Source organism: Antedon bifida, chromosome 6 (genome assembly GCF_963402885.1).
Source record: "Antedon bifida chromosome 6, ecAntBifi1.1, whole genome shotgun sequence".
Classification (NCBI taxonomy): domain Eukaryota; kingdom Metazoa; phylum Echinodermata; class Crinoidea; order Comatulida; family Antedonidae; genus Antedon; species Antedon bifida.
The window spans coordinates 4435285-4454185 of NC_136231.1; the positions used below are offsets into that span (position 1 = coordinate 4435285).

The window sequence follows — 18901 nt, forward strand, 5'->3', positions numbered from 1 at the left end:
CATTTCCTAATGTAATAAAAATCATGCATAATGAGAGATTTCTAAGGAAATTCCAACTCTCTTCTGGATATGCAAAGCTATTGTTAGTAGTGTTCAATAAAAGTCAATATGTAAACAAACTACTAAAAGTAAATCCATAGTGGGTACATTATTGTAAAATTGAAGATATAATGTACAAGGCCAAGATAGAGGTAAATTTTTAGGTGAATTTGCATTTTCAGATAATAAAGATAAAATGTTGTTTTGTATAAAGTTTACAAGAAATAAATTTAAAATGTTGCTACGTTACAAATAAAACCATGATAAATTCAATCAAATTGGTTTTTGCTGACTACAATATCATCTTTTCATTTTATTATTTACATACATCAATACCTTAAGATTTCTCAAATAAATAAAACAAGTTATTAAGCCTGCTGTACCAATATGTAACTGTTACAAAAGGACAATAAATCAGATTTTTTCATTTTACTGGTCAATAAAAATGTGAGGTTTTCTGAATCCCAAATACCAGTGGTGTACATTCTGTGTGTAGGAAATTCATTTATCCAATATCAATAACAACATTGACATAAAAACCGATATCCAAGGTTTAATGCTGTTACCAATAAACCACCCACCATCTTGTGGTTATCCTAAGCCCTGACATGCTGTTAGATGAAGCCTTTTGATTCAAACACATCCTGGTTGTTGAAAATAGGCTGTCAGGGATTCTAAATTTGGAGGACACCTGATGTGGATCTGAAAAAGGAAAACTACCAAATCCAATAGGATTAAATAGGTAGTTGTTAAATACAGGCCTACTATAGCGTTTAAACTTGCGTAGGACCTTGAAAATTACGAAAACAAAATGATACTGTTTACTAAAATGATCAGGCACGTACACAACAAACTTATCATCAGCGCCTGGGTGTAACAGACATGAAATGTTACAAAATTTACATGTGTGTATTTTAAATTTGATGTTATTTTTATATTGTTACCAACAAATAAAAAGTTATACAACATAATGTGATAGTTATGATTTATTGAGAGATTATCATTCAACATTTATAATACCTTCACAATTTCTGGACCAGATGAGGTGTGTTGTGCCCAAATATGGTGGTGATATGCCCAAATATGGTAGTGATATGACATCATCATGTCCATACATGGGCACATCACATTTTTTGTCACATAAAATTTGATAGTGTAGACAGAGCTTAATGTTAACAATTTATGGTTTTCTACTGTGCATTTGACATGCATGTTGTACTTTCAATTAGGTTGATAAACTTTTTTTTTCTTTTTTACAGAGAACATATTTATTTGCATTTTTGCTGAGTTCAAGATTGTACATAAAACCATATAAATTATTAGAACAAGTCTGCCAGGTAATTACGGTATTACAATTTACTTTTTTATTTGATGCTTTCAGTCCTTTGATTTCCTTATTTGGGAATGTTCTTAGATTTGCAATGATTTTCCTCTTTCTATGACAACGTCACTACTGGATTCTTACTTCCTTATTATATTAAAATAATTGAATCTTGAAAAGTGATTCTTCTACTAAAAACATTGAATTTTTTATTTGATGCTTTCAGTCTTTTGATTTCCTTATTTGGGAATGTTCTTGGATTTACAACGATTTTGATTTTCTTCTTTCTATGACAACGTCACTAATATCACAGCTTGTGATACTGCCCTCTAGAGTGTATTTTTATGTATTTGTTTCTTATTTCCACAGCTCTGCATTACACAACAAAATTTGAATTCCACAAGCATTGATAAATCATCACTGAGTAACTTTTGCTCCAATCTCATGCAACTTCTAAGGTAAGGGACCGTGTCAAAATGTTTCTACTGCATTAACTACATTTTCTTGAATCTTTCCTGATTGAGCAAGTTTTTAGTAAGCTACATAGGCCTACTCTTTATTGTAACGACTGCTTCATAAACGATTACAATTTTACAAGCATAATTTTGCTTAAAAGTTGATTAAGTAAATGTAAAATACTTGTTATAGTCTATTTTATTCTTTATTTTATTCTATTTTTAGTGAATGGACAGAAACATTTCCATATGACTTCAGGGACGAGAGGTTAATGAAACAACTTAGAGATATCACACAAAAATGTATCGCAATCAATCCAATGTTACGGAAAACTGTAGGCCAACTCATGCAAATGCTTATCAAAAAGGTAATGATGTTATTTTGGATGACAGGGAATTTGGACAATTACCTCACTGACCTTATGTAAAGCCACAGACTTCCCTCTCCCTTCTTAAATACAATGAGTCAACGTTGTGAGAGCATACAAGAGGACCAAAATGTGCCGGTTTTATAGCTTCACACCATTTTGCATGAAAATTATTAAAATGTTGATTTGTTGATTTCAGTAACACCGTTGTCAGTATTTGTTTCTTTTAACTCAAAATTAATGTTTTCTATTTTCTATCTTCATTTTAATAGTTGTCAACGTTAGAGAAATATGAAGATGTTTTGGCGCGGGTTACGACAGCAGCAGCTGAAAGGATGCAGTCGTTGCGGACAAATCCAGAAGCGTTCCAGACCAACATCATTGACATCTGTCCAGATCCGTATATTCTAGCCCAGCAGTTGACTCATATTGAGCTAGAAAGGTTGACCAATATTGGACCAGAAGAATTTGTACAGGCGTTTATTAAAGAAGGAATTGACGAAGCAAAGGTAATTTAATCATCATTATTATTGTAATCATCACATTTTCCTCTTTATAAATGCTCAGTAGGCCTATATTATTATTATTTATAAATTTCAGTAGATTAAAATCAAACAAATGTGTTTTAAACTCATAAATATGTAATATCTTTAAACAGGTAGATTTTCATGTATTTTTTTATGTATTTAAAAATATTCTTTACATTTTGTAGGTGAAATTCCGAGATTTGAAAAGAACAAAAAACCTAGAAGCATATGTTGAATGGTTCAACAGGTTGAGCTACCTCGTAGCCACTGAAATCTGTATGCACATCAAGAAGAAGCATCGGGCAAAGTTGATCGAGTATTTCATTGAGGTTGCCAGAGAATGCTTTAATATAGGAAACTTCAACTCGTTGATGGCCATCATGTGTAAGTCTTGCTTTGTATTTAATGGATAGCGAGTATATTGTACCATTTTAACATTTTACTGCTGTTTAAAAACCAGCAAAAAATGTGTAAATAGGCTGTACAATAAGTAATAATAAGTTTTATATAGACTTAATTTATTCATGCAGTTTTAAATTTTGTTCAAATGCAATATATAAAAAAAGTATGAGTGATACAAATATGTGGGTATGTAATACATAGTCATGTAATGATGTAAAATTAAATGTCTTGAAATTTTAAGAAAACAGTAGTTAAATTTAATGATTAAACTTAACATAACATAAATTATAAAGTTGTTCATTATTGTTTTTTTAATTTCAATTTTAGCTGGTATAAACATGAGTCCTGTGATGAGGTTACGTAAAACATGGGCCAAAGTAAACACGCAAAAGTACGATGTCCTCGAACATCAAATGGATCCTTCAAACAACTGGTCAACGTACCGACAATCACTACGTGCTGCCATGCAGCGTGCACTTAGTGCCAGAGAGGGTGCCTGCGATCGTATTGTCATTCCGTTCTTTAGTCTGCTTGTAAAGGACATTTATTTCTTGAATGAAGGCTGCAGCAATAGATTGTCAAATGGACACATAAACTTTGAGGTAATAATTTAATATATTTTGTAGTTTTAAGGTGTCCAGAGGGTGAGGAGTCTAGCCAACATAGAGAGTGGGCAAAAAACAGATAGTTGATGTTTTAGGGTGGTGTCTGAGCAGAGGTATGGAATGCAGTCTACCCAGCCTAGAAGCAGAAGTGGGAAAGGCATTTGCTAAGCCTACCTGCTAAGAATCACAATAATACTAATTTACCTAACTACAAGGATGAGTGGGAATCCAGTTCATACTTCAATAAATATAAACAGGTTGTTGGCCCCAAGCCAGCACAACTACATTATTGACTAGATTAGAATGTAGTTTGATGTTTAATGATCTTCAGTTTGAAATATTTTTCATTCAGCCTTTATTATTCCTACATTTTAATTTGAACCGAGACATCAATAATCTTTATTTGGCAAGAAAAAACGTAGACAATGTAGACAAGAATCCTTGTGTCCTAATTACTTGGCATCAATTATAAAATACCTGCCTACATGTATGGAAACACAGCCAAGTTGTGCTATATCTTGTGAAATTCTAATCTAAAATATGTAGCATTCTAATTGATGTTTGTGTTTCTTCAACAGAAATTTTGGCAGTTGGCCAAGCAAGTGACTGTTTTTATGACGTGGAAGAACGTAGAATGCCCATATGAACGAGATAGAAAAGCACTTAATTACTTGTTAACGGCTCCGGTGTTCTCCGAAAACTCACTTTACCTTGCATCGTACGAGAGTGAAGGACCAGATAATGCATTCGAGCGTGACAAGTACAAGACCTTAAAGTAAGTTATGACTGCTAAAAACTGCAGACAGTATAATTAAATTTAAACAAGTTGCTGAACCTTCCTTCATTGGCTTACATTAAGATATTAAATGAATATGACTTGTCTATGTAGAAGAGGAGTTTTATTAACCAAATATAGCTGATGATGCTATGTAATTATATAAAATAAAAGATGTAATTTCTTGAAAAATGAATGACACTTGTCTACAGGACAAAATTGGGCGATTTGAATGGCCTAGATCCTCATTCTTTATGCAATGTATGCATCCGGCCAATTTAAAGATTGCATCACAGTGATGTATATTGCAGTATTTCCTTTTATATATGTCATATAAGCTATAAACCTTTTCTAAAGTTATTTTCATATTTTATCTCACAGAAATAAAGCAGCACCATCCCACAAATAACTTGACGATGCTTGAGGAAACATGGTATCAACTCTTCATCTCTTATCCTGTAACATTTCCTGAAATATGAACGAATTGAAAGAAATAAATGAATTTCCCTGATGTTAAAGACGGGTGCAATTCAGGATGTACATGGAAGGGTTTTCTTTTCCAAAAAAATATTAAACTAATGGATTCTAAAGGATGTATTTGAGAAAAAATTGGTATGCTTTACACGTCTAAAAAGAAATAATTTATAACCTCAAGTGGAATTGCAATTTTAGTAGCTAGAAGTCAGTCAGTCAGTCTTCTGGAACAAAATGAGGAGATATTATAAGGACTTGTATGGGAATTTTGTGTGCTAAGGCAAATTTGTTATCTCAATTAAGAATATTGCCAACCGTATTAAGATCTTCAATGTGCAATCAGTTTTATAGATTACCAGGCTTTACTGGTGTTACATAGATAAGTATCCTCTCAAGAAAATTATTTACTACACAGGGGTGTCACCATGTGTTACGGTACATAGAGGGAGTAATTATTACATAGAGCCCAGGATAAACTGGTGAGGTGGAAAATACATACAGATACATATTACATAGATAGAAGTATATTGTCTCACATAGAGGCATACATTACGTAGATCCCAGGGTATCAGTGTCTTACATAGAGGTGGACAACACATAGGGATACTATGTATTTACATAGAGGCAAGGGTACAGTGTCTTACATGGGGCACGATACATAGAGGTACAGTGTATTACATGGAGGGACAATGCTTTACATAATTGGAGATGTTTTACAGAGATATGTTATTATACATGGACATGTTACATGTATAGGTACAATATGTATACATAAAATGTCATGAGAGAGAATTCATTCTTAAATATTGTGTATTGAAATATTTACTTAATTGTATGTGATACTAGTATTGTGTCGGTGTATACACATTGTGGATATAAGAGGGCGCTTTTGTCAAAGGCGCTGGTTCGTTGGACAAATAGCCTTCTATACTGCGTTTTTATTGTTCAAAGAAAAGTATATCTCACTACATCAGCATTTAAATGGGTTTCATATTTTTAATGAACTATGTACATGTGGTGTAACGGCAAGAATTTATTTAATAATAAAATTGAAATTGTATTACATAGAAGTAATGAAATGACGCCAAATATAAATCCCAAGTCATATATTCAACTGTAATCAGTTTACATTAATAATAATTAATTTTATATTAAAAAATACCTTGGTATTGGTTAAGTTAAGAGTAAATTATAGGTGAAGATTCAAAAAACAATTTCACTAATTCTAGGTAAAAAGGTAGTAAAGAAAATAATAGCTCATAATATTTATTAACAGTTGACTAAAAACATGCTAAGCCAAATTGTATTAAAGTATTTCAAGATGTAGCATCTAAAGAGTCATATTGTGTCATAACAATTATGGATTTAATTAAAAAATAGTTTTATGATGGGAAAATGTAAAACGGCAGTAATGTACTTGTTTGTTTTACAGTTTGACGAAACTTTCTTCTGGGAAGTGAAGATAGTGAGAACAGAAAAGGGGGGAAAGTTTGGAATACTTTACACTTTTTTGAATGTTTCATTTTATTCTAGATTTGTCTTTTAATTATTACCATATTGCTTTAGATGCGCCCAAACGTTTTGTAGCCCTTCCTCTTGTTTAAGTACTGTATTTATCTATCAAGAATAAAATGTTATATTTAGAATTCATTTAAAGTCAAATGTATGCATATCATATTTTATGAGTATTTGGTTGATAATTATGTGAGTCAAGTAGTTTTTAAAAGTGAAACATAGTTTAATTATTTCCCATGGTGCTTTGTTAGTACCGACATTACGTGCAATCAAGCATGGTAGAGACAAGATGTGTTTATTGACATTTTAAAAGTTGATAAGTGATTATTTTATTACTGTTTTGTTGACATGGCTTTGTTTTGTAAAGCTAGGCAGATGGTAAATACACGTTGAGAAACTTGTATATAATGTACAGTATGTATAACAAATAAATCAATGATAAAATATAAGTGGAAATTTATGTCTATGAAATTTTTGTTTTTCTGTTGTTGTGGTGTATCAATGTGTATGTATGGAAGGCAAAGACCGTAAAAAATAATACTAACACAGTGAAAATATTCAAGAAGATACTACACTAAGCACAATATTTTCGCAGAAACCTACATAAAGTAATTTGTAGAAAAAGCCGGGCACCGTTTGGTGGTCGTCCACACCTGTGCGCAATTCAGCCAAGTAGGCTGCAAGTCGCAGGTTATTCCCCCATTTACATTTACAATAATAATATATTTTTTCATATAGTGCATATGTTCATCCATAAATAGATGATGAACAAAAGTTGAACTAATATCAAAATGTTGTATAGTCCCAATCTGTGCATACATCATTTGGTGACGCTGGTTTGTCGGGACACACTTCTGGCCAAGTTAATATTAGCTGTGAATATTTCTTTTATCTTTGGAATATTTCTAACTCAAATGTAACAGCGCCATACAAAATAATACTCCAAATGTATTGTTTAGTGTCTATAAAATAAATATATATGTCATGAATAACATTGGTAGGCCTACATAAATCATATTCCTGATGATTACATTATAAAATAAATATTAAAATGTTTATATAAACTGCATTTCAATTCTTGCGGTAACTTTGAAACAAAATAGATTTTTTTAAATTGTGAATTATATTATTCCTTATAATACAATATAATTTGTAGTTACAATCTACAGTATATTTTTCTACATGTTCTGTTTCTGGTGGTAAATAATTGTGATAGAGCGCCCCCATTCGAGACATGCGGCGTCGACACATTCTGTTACTCTACTAGACTGTTGCAAAAAAACCACGTATCCTTGTCAGACTGATGCGAGAGAGAACGTTGTTGTTATTATTCATTATCAGATAGAATGTGTTGAATAAATAAACAGGGGACTCCCCGATTATTCACCTAATAAATAAATACGGAAAAAGTTTCATGATAGTCTGCTCTAACGTCAGCTAGCCTAGTGTTAATTTATTGTTATTTCATCTAGAATGCTACCTCTTCGGCGGATCCTCAGCAAACAAGCTTCGTCCAATATTTCCAGGTCTTTTCATTCATGTCAAACGTGGTAAGAAGCTTTCTCAGACTAGGCCTACACTACTACTACTAGGCTAGCTAAGCCTGGGCCTAGGCTAAGATTTAGTCGTAGTAGGTCTAGACGTATTACATGTTTGCTGTATTGTATTTAAGGCAGCCGTATTTAATTGTATTTATAATGCACTAGGCCTAGTAAAGTAATTAAAATCCTATGTATTTTTTTTAACTTCCACAATAAATTACAGCATGCTGTGTGCAATCAAGCGTATCATTAACATCCAGAAGACAGAGACTCCCCCCCTCCCCCTCCCCCTCCCCCACTCTAGACACCTTCTCCCCTCCCAGCAAAATGAAGGCATGTGTTGTATATTAATTAATAATTACTGACTGTTTGTATAATAAATTGCAGATTACAAAAATCATTTGCAGTGTTATATACAAAATATTGTTTGTTGGCAAGATTTGACTGGAATAAATTGGCTCTAACCGGTATTGAAAATAGGCATATATAACAAAATAAAAACTTGTCTATGCCTAGTACTGGACCTAGTAGACTAGGCCTAGCCATTAAAACATTAACCAAAACCAATCTGAGTCTATATCTGGATTTAAAAGTAAAATATATGACATTAAGTTATTTACATAATTTATATAAATTATGCTTATTAAATTCTGAAATTATGTTTAATTCAAAAACTTTTGTATGAATCTCCTCCTTGGATACCTACCCTATCTGTCTCACATGTTCCGCAAAATGTAGATTTAGTAGCATTAATGTTCACCATTAATATGATATTGTTCCATATTTCTCTCTTATATTATAATGGATATTAAAACTAATTTTCAACCGTCGAATTGGAACTATTGACTGGTTTCTAATGAATGAATTGTTGAATATTCAATGCGTGGTCTCAATAATATCAATATCTTAATAATTGTGATGTACATGTATTTTCTGTATAATTTCATAATATTCCAATATAACATGATTGGAACTAACCTCCAGGATAAATTATTGTCTGGTTTCTAAATTTAGAATTCTGTTCTACTGTAAATCACTAATTAAATCATTAGTCAAGTATAGCGTAGTCTCACTTTCAAATTTTCATGATCCAATTTCTAGACAGCTACTATATGCCCTTGGTTCTTAAAAGGAAATAATTGGCTTTTCAAGTTTCCTTCTTTTTACCATACCTACGTTGTGTCCTAAATTAGTGACATAATAATATAAAAAAATATATCTCGCTTTTATGATTCTACATTTTGAATAGTATTTGTTCATCTTCAGGAATTTATTAAATAATAATAATAATATACATACTGTATTACAGTGTAAGATATAATATTTAGTATAGATAATATATATATTATATTATAATATAGATTAAATGGCTCACTTTTTTCAGCGTTGTCTACAGTATACTGTATTATTGAAATTGGAAATAGTGACATAAATTGTACTGTAGTAATATTATATATTATTACGGTAATAATACTAAATTATATTTTATTTGTACAGTAGTACCATAGACTAGTATACCATAATGTACTTTGTTTTGGTAAGTTTGTACATATTTCCCACAAACCAAAACAAATATTACCATCATTATGTTTATTTAGATGCTTATTATCTGATAAGTGTAATTGTACTGTACAGTTTCATATCCTGATTAGAGGAATGCTGTATTTGCATACTATAATCTATATAAATAAATAAGATTGGAAAACAAATAAATTCTAACGTAAATTGGCATAGTACTGTACTAGAGTATACAGTAGATAAAGATATAAATAACACATTTTATACAGAAGCTGTATTAATAATTTCCTGACACAGTTTTTTCTGTTGTGATTAACTTTTATAATTGAACTTGACCTGAATTCATTGGTCAATGCCATAAATCTTATCCAAATTAAAGAACATACAGTGTATCAGGATGTGACATTCATATTATTTTAATTTCATTTCTAATCAAATACGAATTTGTTAATAAAATATTGTTAGATTTCAGTTTGTTAATAATGCCTAATATAAGAATCCTCTACATTGGTTAAACCATATTAAATCATGTGAAATTTTCTAATATTTACTGTTAAGCCTGTACAAGTGTACAGTATTGTATAGGCTACTGTGTGCGATTGATCAAATTACTCTCTTTGTATACGTCATTTGTGTGCGTCCTAGTGGGAAGCAAGCTTTACTAATACTAATAGTCTCATCATCTTTCTCTAAATTAAAGGTACATTTTAAGGTATAAAAGGTTGATTAATATAAACACAAGGCAACAGCAATCAATGATAATAATAAATATAATTAATAAGAGATTTGTTTTCAGTAAGCTCTGTCAACACTATCAAACTGTATGTGCCAAAAAATGTGATGTGCCCAAGGAGACGGTGATGTCGTATCACTATACCATATTTGGGCACATCACACTTTTTTTTTTCAAACTAGTTTGATGTGTAGACGGAACTTTACGGTAAGAATTGAATGCAAATCTACACAAGGTTTGTAGGATTATCCTAATTTTAAGAACATGGCCATTTTATAAATTGGACATATGGTGAAGTAGATTGCAATTGCATTGACCTTATTAATATTATTATGAGTACACCTATGAGAAGCTTGAATACCAGAACCCCTGCTCTGAGGCTGAATTTCACTGCAAAGACATAATTACACAGTACTACAGTATGTTACGAACTGCTAAATAAAAGGCATTTTTAAAATAATAATGATATCATATTTTTATTACATTGAAAATTAAATAGGCTTTTATAAATAGTCGTCTTGTAGAGTGTCTCTCTTTACGCCATTGTCAATTATTTAAACATTTTTTTTCAAAATTCAATTCATTAGCTATGCTGCTAAAATTATTGATGGAAAAGCTGTGGCTGAACAGGTGACACAGGAAGTAAAAGAAGATGTTTCTGAGTGGGTAGCTAAGGGCAACAGACAACCTCATTTAAGTGTCATTTTAGTTGGTGATGATCCTGCAAGTAAAACATATGTTAGAAACAAAACAAAAACAGCAGAAAAAGTTGGTAAGATTGTTATGTCATCATCTTATTAAACCATATTTCTCACTACGCAGAAGTTTTCGTTCTGAAACGGATCTTCTCATGTTAACACCACCTAGAACCATGGAGGTATAAATACATGCTTCTTTGCTCAGGCACCAACTTCCTCATTCCATCCATTAAACTCCATCCCCATACGTCCTCAATTGGTTGAAAGTGAATTTTGCCTTTTGTTATACAGCGGAGACTGCTCCAGGGTTCTCTCATTCTGTTTGAAACGCTAATTAGCTCAAGATCTTTAACTTGAACCGAAGACCAATTTTCGCTGCATCTTTGAATACACTATAAAATATACAGTAGTAACCACATTGTCTGGTGACCCATTTCTGCAGAAAAGCGTGGTCCTTTTAAAAAGTTATTACACAAAATATCTTATTGTAAGTTGTGAGGGTTGACCCTACTTGACAACAACAATTTGGTGTTTATAACCATTATGTTGATATATCAATCTGGTTAAAGGGTATTGAAATGTTGCAGCAAAAATAGGCAATATAAGTTTGCAAATGCACAACATTTCCTGATACTATGAGTCTGTTTCTGTTGCTTAACAAAAATTAACTGTTTATTTTAAAATGGATTAAAAATTACAAGACCACGTTTCTGCTCAATTTGTGCTCCGAAATAACCGGTTAAATTAATGAGTGGTTGTTGACAGAAATCGTTAGAATTACCCAAAATGCAATTGGTCCTGGCGGTTAATTCAAACGTTACTGCCGTGTAGTTGACTCAGGGTTAACAGCTGTCAATCAAATAACCGTTATTTTGTGTTGCAGCTGAAAGTTGCACAGCAACAACCGGTTAAATAGCATTCTAACACCGAATTGAATGGGTGTTTTTAACCGGTTATTTTGCGCTGCCTTTTAACCGGTTACCACAAATTTGTCCCGTTTCTGCTCCCAAGAAAATGGAATTAATTTATTCACACCGATTTTAACCGGTTATTTTTATGCAGCAGAAACAGGCCCTATGCTATACTGTAGTTTATTTCAATAATAGTTATTGAATCTCATTGGTCTAACCACAACATATGTTTTATAAAATATTAATTGATAGGGCATCTTATCTCATAATCTTCAAAAAAAGTGAATTAAATTAAACCAGATTACTTAATTCCTGATCTTTTTTTAAATTACGGCTCAAGAAAACAGTATTTATTGTTACATTGCCAGTACTGTACAAAATGCTTTTTATGAAAGTGTGACCATATTTCCATAAATTTAAATTACACATAAAGTTAGATCATAAAAAGCAATGATATTCATTGTTTACTCTGGCTAGCCTAATTGTTAACCATATGGTCATACTGTGTCATTTATTAAACCATATTTATTTTTACTGTATGAAAATAATAATCTATTCTATAATTATCCGGCAGAATAAATCTTGTAAAATTACCTATTGTAAAAGGCGTTCCATCTTTAAATTCAATTGTGATTTAAGGAATCGTAGAATGGGTTTTTGAAATTTTACATTTGATGTTTTTGTTAACATTTTGATGGATGTTCTTTCAATGTTCAACAAATGTTATCTACAAAGCTATGTAAATGTTACTGTGAACATTTGTCTAACATTCCCAATTAATGTTATTAAAAAAAGGTGTTTTTTTTTAAATTCCATATTCAACAATCATCAAAATATAATTTTTTAACTTAATAATATTAATTTAGCATGAAAGATTTATAAATGTTTAAGAATAATTTGTTATGATAATTATAGATGTAATTATAAAAAATAATTTAATTTTTAGGAATAACAAGCGAAACGATACGAAGACCATCTAACATCACGCAAGAACAACTGCTGAAAGAAGTCCAAGAGTTGAACCAGAACCCAGGGGTTGATGGGATACTCGTACAGCTTCCAGTCCCACAACACATCAATGAACGTCTTATCTGCGACGCTGTTAGCCCACAGAAAGACGTCGATGGATTTCATATGATAAACATCGGACGATTATGTCTAGATATACCGACTATGATACCTGCTACGCCGTATGGTGTCATGGAACTTATCAGGCGTTATGGTAAAATTATTTATGAATGAATGAAAGCATTTTCCTCACAGCATTTATTGTCATTATATAATTTAATTATAAAGCTGTGCATTAGAAATTCATTTTTGCACACTGCATTCAACAAATAAAAATATTGTATAAACATCAATATACACAATACAGAACTTTTATTGTATGATAATGATATTTTGATAAATAATGAATATTAATTTAACAATCAAGAATTTAAAATTGTTGCACAGTGTTTAATTCAATTTTATTTTCATATTCAGAGAGTGTTTATATATTTAAAGTAAAGTATCTTTATTTAAGGTATATCCTTTATTCTTCATCATTTTTTATGGTGTTACAGCAATATTTCTTTTGTTTGTATAATCTATATGTGTCATATGGACTGAAATAAATAACAAAAAATATATTTATTAAAAAATGTAAATAGTAGTATAGTTATTATCTGATGTATATTTTCTTCTATGCAAAATGAATCAGACATCAATATTATACATTGCTGGGTGTGTTTTCCGATACTTAAGCTCTGTCTACACTATCAAACTAGTTTGACAAAAAAGTGTGTTGTGGCCAAAATGGCAGTATATGTATCCATATATGGGCACATAAAATTTTTTTGTTACATAAAATTTAATAGTGTAGACAGAGCTTTACAGTCATGGGTGTAGCTTAATTTCTAAACTTTATTGATGGTTAAATGATGGATTTTCATAATAATAACGGGAATACGTCTTGGAGATGTGTATAATTAAAGTCATTTTAATTTTATAGGTATTAATCTTTTTGGTAAAAATGCTGTTGTGTGCGGAAGATCAAAAAACGTTGGTGGACCCATTGCTATGATGTTGCAGTCTGATGGAGAACATTGTAAGTTTGTATTGTGTGAAATATTTCAGATACTGTATATGATGAGTATAGTCCTAGGGGTCTGTGTATGGAATTGGGTGAAAATATTATTATATTTGAATTGCATTAACAGTGGAATAAGTGTCCATATTTGGCCTAAGGGTATGTTCAGATCTATGGAGTTGTGCTGTCAACGATTTGGGTAGCCTAGGTCTGAACAGGCCTTAAATTAAGGGATGAGGTTAAACATGAGTACAAGATTATACTCATACACAATAAAAACCAATAAAAGAAGATTTGTAGTTTCACCAATTTGATTAAATGTTTTGTTGTGGTCTGCTGTAGGCCCACTATTTGTTCTATTATAAGCATTAGGTCCTAGAACCTCATGTATTTTAAGTGCAAACTTGACCCTTTCTAGAGACTTAATTTATTAATTCTGGTTAATTTACACAACTTTAAATTTAATTTCTTCTTTACTTGTGAAAAAGCATCAAAGATGGGCAAAGACGCCACTACAACCGTCTGTCATCGATACACGCCTCCTGTTGAGCTGGCTAACTACACAAGAACTGCTGACATCATCATTACGGCGGTTGGCTGTCCTAAACTAATAAAAGCGAATATGATCAAAGAAGGCGCTGTGCTAATAGACGTTGGTATCACACGTACCATAAACCCAGCGACAAACAAGTTCAGATTAGTTGGTGATGTAGACTTTGAAGGTAAGTGTACCGTTTTAATTTATCTATCTTTTATTTTATTCAACTTCTCACTAACACTGTTAGTGAAGGATCGGGACCAACATTATTTTTAGGATATCATTGTTGGGTTAGAACACATGGCTAAAACAGCAGTTTTGTTCTCATCCTGTTTTTCCCTTGTTGGAAGACAGCCCTTCCTCTTGTTGTTTGCAAGACAACCCTTTCTTAGTTGGTTGCAAGACCAGAGTTCCTTTTGTTGGTTGGAAGACAGCCTTTCCCTTGTTGGTTACAAGACCAGAGTTCCTTTTGTCGGTTGCAAGACCAGAGTTCCTCTTGTTGGTTGCAAGACCAGAGTTCCTCTTGTCGGTTGCAAGACCAGAGTTCCTCTTGTTGGTTGCAAGACCAGAGTTCCTCTTGTTGGTTGCAAGACCAGAGTTCCTCTTGTTGGTTGCAAGACCAGAGTTCCTCTTGTTGGTTGCAAGACCAGAGTTCCTCTTGTTGGTTGCAAGACCAGAGTTCCTCTTGTTGGTTGCAAGACCAGAGTTCCTCTTGTTGGTTGCAAGACCAGAGTTCCTCTTGTTGGTTGCAAGACCAGAGTTCCTCTTGTTGGTTGCAAGACCAGAGTTCCTCTTGTCGGTTGCAAGACCAGAGTTCCTCTTGTCGGTTGCAAGACCAGAGTTCCTCTTGTTGGTTGCAAGACCAGAGTTCCTCTTGTTGGTTGCAAGACCAGAGTTCCTCTTGTTGGTTGCAAGACCAGAGTTCCTCTTGTTGGTTGCAAGACCAGAGTTCCTCTTGTTGGTTGCAAGACCAGAGTTCCTCTTGTTAGTTTGCTAGACAGCCCGTCCATTGTCATTTGCAAGACGGCCCTTCCCTTGTTGGTTGCAAGACCAAAGTTCCTTTTGTTGGTTACAAGACAGCCCGTCCATTGTCAGTTGCAAGATGGCCCTTCTCTTGTTGGTTGCAAGACCATACTTTCTTAGTTGGTTGCAAGACCAGAGTTCCTCTTGTCGGTTGTAAGACCAAAGTTCCTTTTGTTAGTGAGTAACTCTTGGTTGCATTAAATATGACTTTTTCTTAAATGTTTTAGAAGTGTCCAAGAAGGCTTCCTACATCACACCAGTCCCTGGAGGAGTTGGTCCAATGACAGTTGCAATGTTAATGAAGAATACCTTAATAGCTGCTAGAAAAGACATCAGCTATACGTAAGAAAGAGTTGGCCAATTCTATCCACGCTAAAGCATTTTAAGATTTAATTAATGTTAGATACATTAACAACCTCTATTGTAAAGCACCTCATTTAATAAGGTCACATGTATTGGATAAAATTGATCCTGTTTCTGCTGAAAAAAAATAACCGGTTATTAACCGTGTGAATAAATTAACCCCAATTTCATGGCAGCAGAAAAAGGACAAATTTGTAGTAACCGGTTAAATTGCAGCCTGAAAATAATGGTTAAAAACACCCAATTGATTCAGTGTTAAAAGACCATTTAACCAATTATTACTGTGCTACTTTTAATAACGGTTATTTGATTGACAGCCGCTGGCTACACTGCAGTAATGTTTGAATTAACCGAGAATTAGCCAGGACCAATTGCATATTGGGTCATGCTAACGAATTCTGTCAACGACCACCCACTGATTTAAACTGTTACGTAGGAGTAAAGTTGAGCAGAAATGCAGTCAATATAAAATTTGTGTTTTAAATCTATCTTCAAATAAACAGTTTATTTGGCGTTATGCAGCAGAAACAGACCCATAGACTGTAATAATAGCATCTTGTGACCAGTAAACCAGTGCTGCAGTAGATCAATGTGCCAAATTTGAATATATAATGTAATGAGATAATTAACATTATTACTACAAGGTATTGTATACATTTTGGTATATTTATTTGCATTTATAGAAGCCAATATTATTATGGCAAACTACTTTAAATAAACAAATGCTGCAGTAAATTTTTGTGCAAGACTTAAATATCAGCTAGTTAAACATAAACTACAGTACAGATGCTGCAAGGTATTTAATATTGTGTATGATTAATTCTGAATCCCTCCAATCATGACCACCTATGATGTACTAATGATCACATGACATGTAGTTGCACTACCATTGGTTGGAATATGTCTATGTTTCTCATGAATAGAGATTTGCATATCATGTGTTATGAGAATTTTCATGAGTTTTAAAAACTATTAGGGATTTTTTAATATTACCAAATTCAAACATGCTTTAAAATGTCAGAAAAATAAATATGTTGAGAAAGAATTTGAGACCTCAATTTGACACATAACGATAATTTTTGAAATGTGTTTTAGGGGCTCTTGCTCAAAACATGTGACTGTATAATAAAGGTACAGTACTAAAAAATGATGAGAGTAGTTTTGACAGATTTTTGAAGCAAAATGCCAAAAAGTAGATAAAATAGTACAATTCATTCATAGTTTATATATATATATTGACCATTGATAAATAGCCCAATCCAAAGGAGGTCAACAATACATTGTGGACAATGTACTGTAAACTTGTGGCCTGAAGTGTCTATGGCATATTGTATAAGAATTTAATTCAACTTCTTTGTTAAATGTTGCACATTATTTACATTAAAATGTATCATAAATGGCTCGTAAAGATGTATTGTCCCCCTGAAAAAATAATTCATACAATTTTTGTTGAATATGCCATTTTAATTTAACATAATAGTTATCCACTTTGACCACTTTTACCTGAAAAAACAGTAATTTAAAGAAAAAAATGGTCAAATTGGCTGTGAGCTTTTGGTTGAATTTAACCATTTATTTTGTCATTTTTTTAAAGTTTTTTTTCTACGGAAGTGACTTTATTAAAACTACAAACTAACATATTCAAATTCTGATTTAATTAATCTTCATTTTTCATGTTTTTGGGGGACAATACATCTTTAAAATGAGCCTTCTAGAAATTATATTTAATTGAGACAAAAAGATACTATGCTTCCAATAGAAACATTCTAATTGATGAATATGTTCAATATACTATAAACAAGCAACTGAAAAATTGTGTGTGACAGACACCAGATATATATATATATAGTATAATAATTATATTATGTAAAGGAATTTTAAATGTAAAAACAGAGAATTTAAAATTGTACAGTCTTGGTATTGTATTATTTCCAGTACCATTGGCAAAATCTATGCTACAGCGTCTAATGTGATGCCTGTATCATAGACCCTAACATAGCTTTCCATAATACATGCATATGTGATACACATGAGATGCTGTATTATAGAGTTGATATGATACTGGACAATATTATCATAGTGGAGATACAGCACTGAGTAATCATAGACCCTCACATACCTTTTCCTTAATACATGCTCTACATGTGATACACATGAGATGCTGTATTATGGAGTTGATATGATACTGAACAATATTGTCATAGTGGAGATAACACTGAGTAATCATAGACCCTCGCATAACTTTTCCTTAATACATGCTGTACATGTGATACACATGAGATGCTGTATTATGGAGTTGATATGATACTGGACAATATTGTCATAGTGGAGATACAGCACTGAGTAATTAAATGCATACAATATTTAAACTGTAATATGAGCAAATATGCATCAGGGAAAATGGGTGCTAGAACTTTGTGCTTGATATGCCCATACCCTTAGACCACTGGACCTTTTATACTGGTGTTTTGATGGGATTTTCCTTTACCCCTCTATATATACTTTTCAACTAGTTACTAGTTATAGTGCAAATTATGTTAATTATTATTACTTAGTAATCAATGTGAATTGTTTTACAGTTGTTTTGAAGAGCTTGAAGTAGTAGACAAGATAGATATATTTAATTTTTGTAGTTCAGAAATTGTATTGTATACATCTTTTTATATTATATTCCTGGTAGTTTTGTCATGCAGGTTTACATACATCTGTTGTTTTTATATTGCTTGCTTTGTCATCATTTTAAAACGGTGACAAATCTATAATTATAAAATAAGGGGCGGGGGAAACAGCATGACACAACCAACTTGCTAATGGTTAATAGTTTTATATCTTTCTCGTGGTACTGACAACATTTATTGTTAAGCTGTTTAATCAAGTAAATAATGGTCATCCTTTCTTACATGCCAAATTTGTGCATTTTCTATTTATTTGTATGCAAGGTGAATTGATGTTTGACTATTATATATTGCGATCAGCTTGGATATTGTAGTATAAATAAAGCATTGGGATACTCTCCATAGACTC

The 18901-nt window shown here is 32.2% G+C and overlaps 2 protein-coding genes across 6 annotated transcripts in view; both read left to right on the top strand.

The window, feature by feature from the left end:
- The window catches only part of LOC144844309 (ras-GEF domain-containing family member 1B-like), an 80012-nt gene extending 73071 nt beyond the window's left edge, over nt 1-6941 (top strand). For 4 of the 5 annotated variants that reach the window (XM_078701153.1, XM_078701154.1, XM_078701155.1 and 1 more), the window contains 8 exons: nt 1299-1376; nt 1730-1818; nt 2042-2183; nt 2456-2692; nt 2896-3094; nt 3440-3714; nt 4296-4492; nt 4874-6941. In XM_078701153.1, coding sequence (XP_078557279.1) covers nt 1299-1376; nt 1730-1818; nt 2042-2183; nt 2456-2692; nt 2896-3094; nt 3440-3714; nt 4296-4492; nt 4874-4901 — 1245 coding nt within the window. In that variant the 3' untranslated portion in view covers nt 4902-6941. The remainder of the gene's footprint in view (nt 1-1298; nt 1377-1729; nt 1819-2041; nt 2184-2455; nt 2693-2895; nt 3095-3439; nt 3715-4295; nt 4493-4873) is intronic. The other variant, XR_013612414.1, reaches the window with a different exon arrangement.
- Nucleotides 6942-7848: 907 nt separating this feature from the next.
- Nucleotides 7849-17371, top strand: LOC144844315 (bifunctional methylenetetrahydrofolate dehydrogenase/cyclohydrolase, mitochondrial-like). The gene is made up of 6 exons (XM_078701161.1): nt 7849-8031; nt 10861-11045; nt 12829-13104; nt 13876-13971; nt 14442-14675; nt 15742-17371. Exons 1-6 carry the CDS (start codon nt 7955-7957, stop codon nt 15858-15860), a joined length of 987 nt encoding a protein of 328 aa, XP_078557287.1. The 5' UTR covers nt 7849-7954; the 3' UTR covers nt 15861-17371.
- Nucleotides 17372-18901: the final 1530 nt, after the last annotated feature.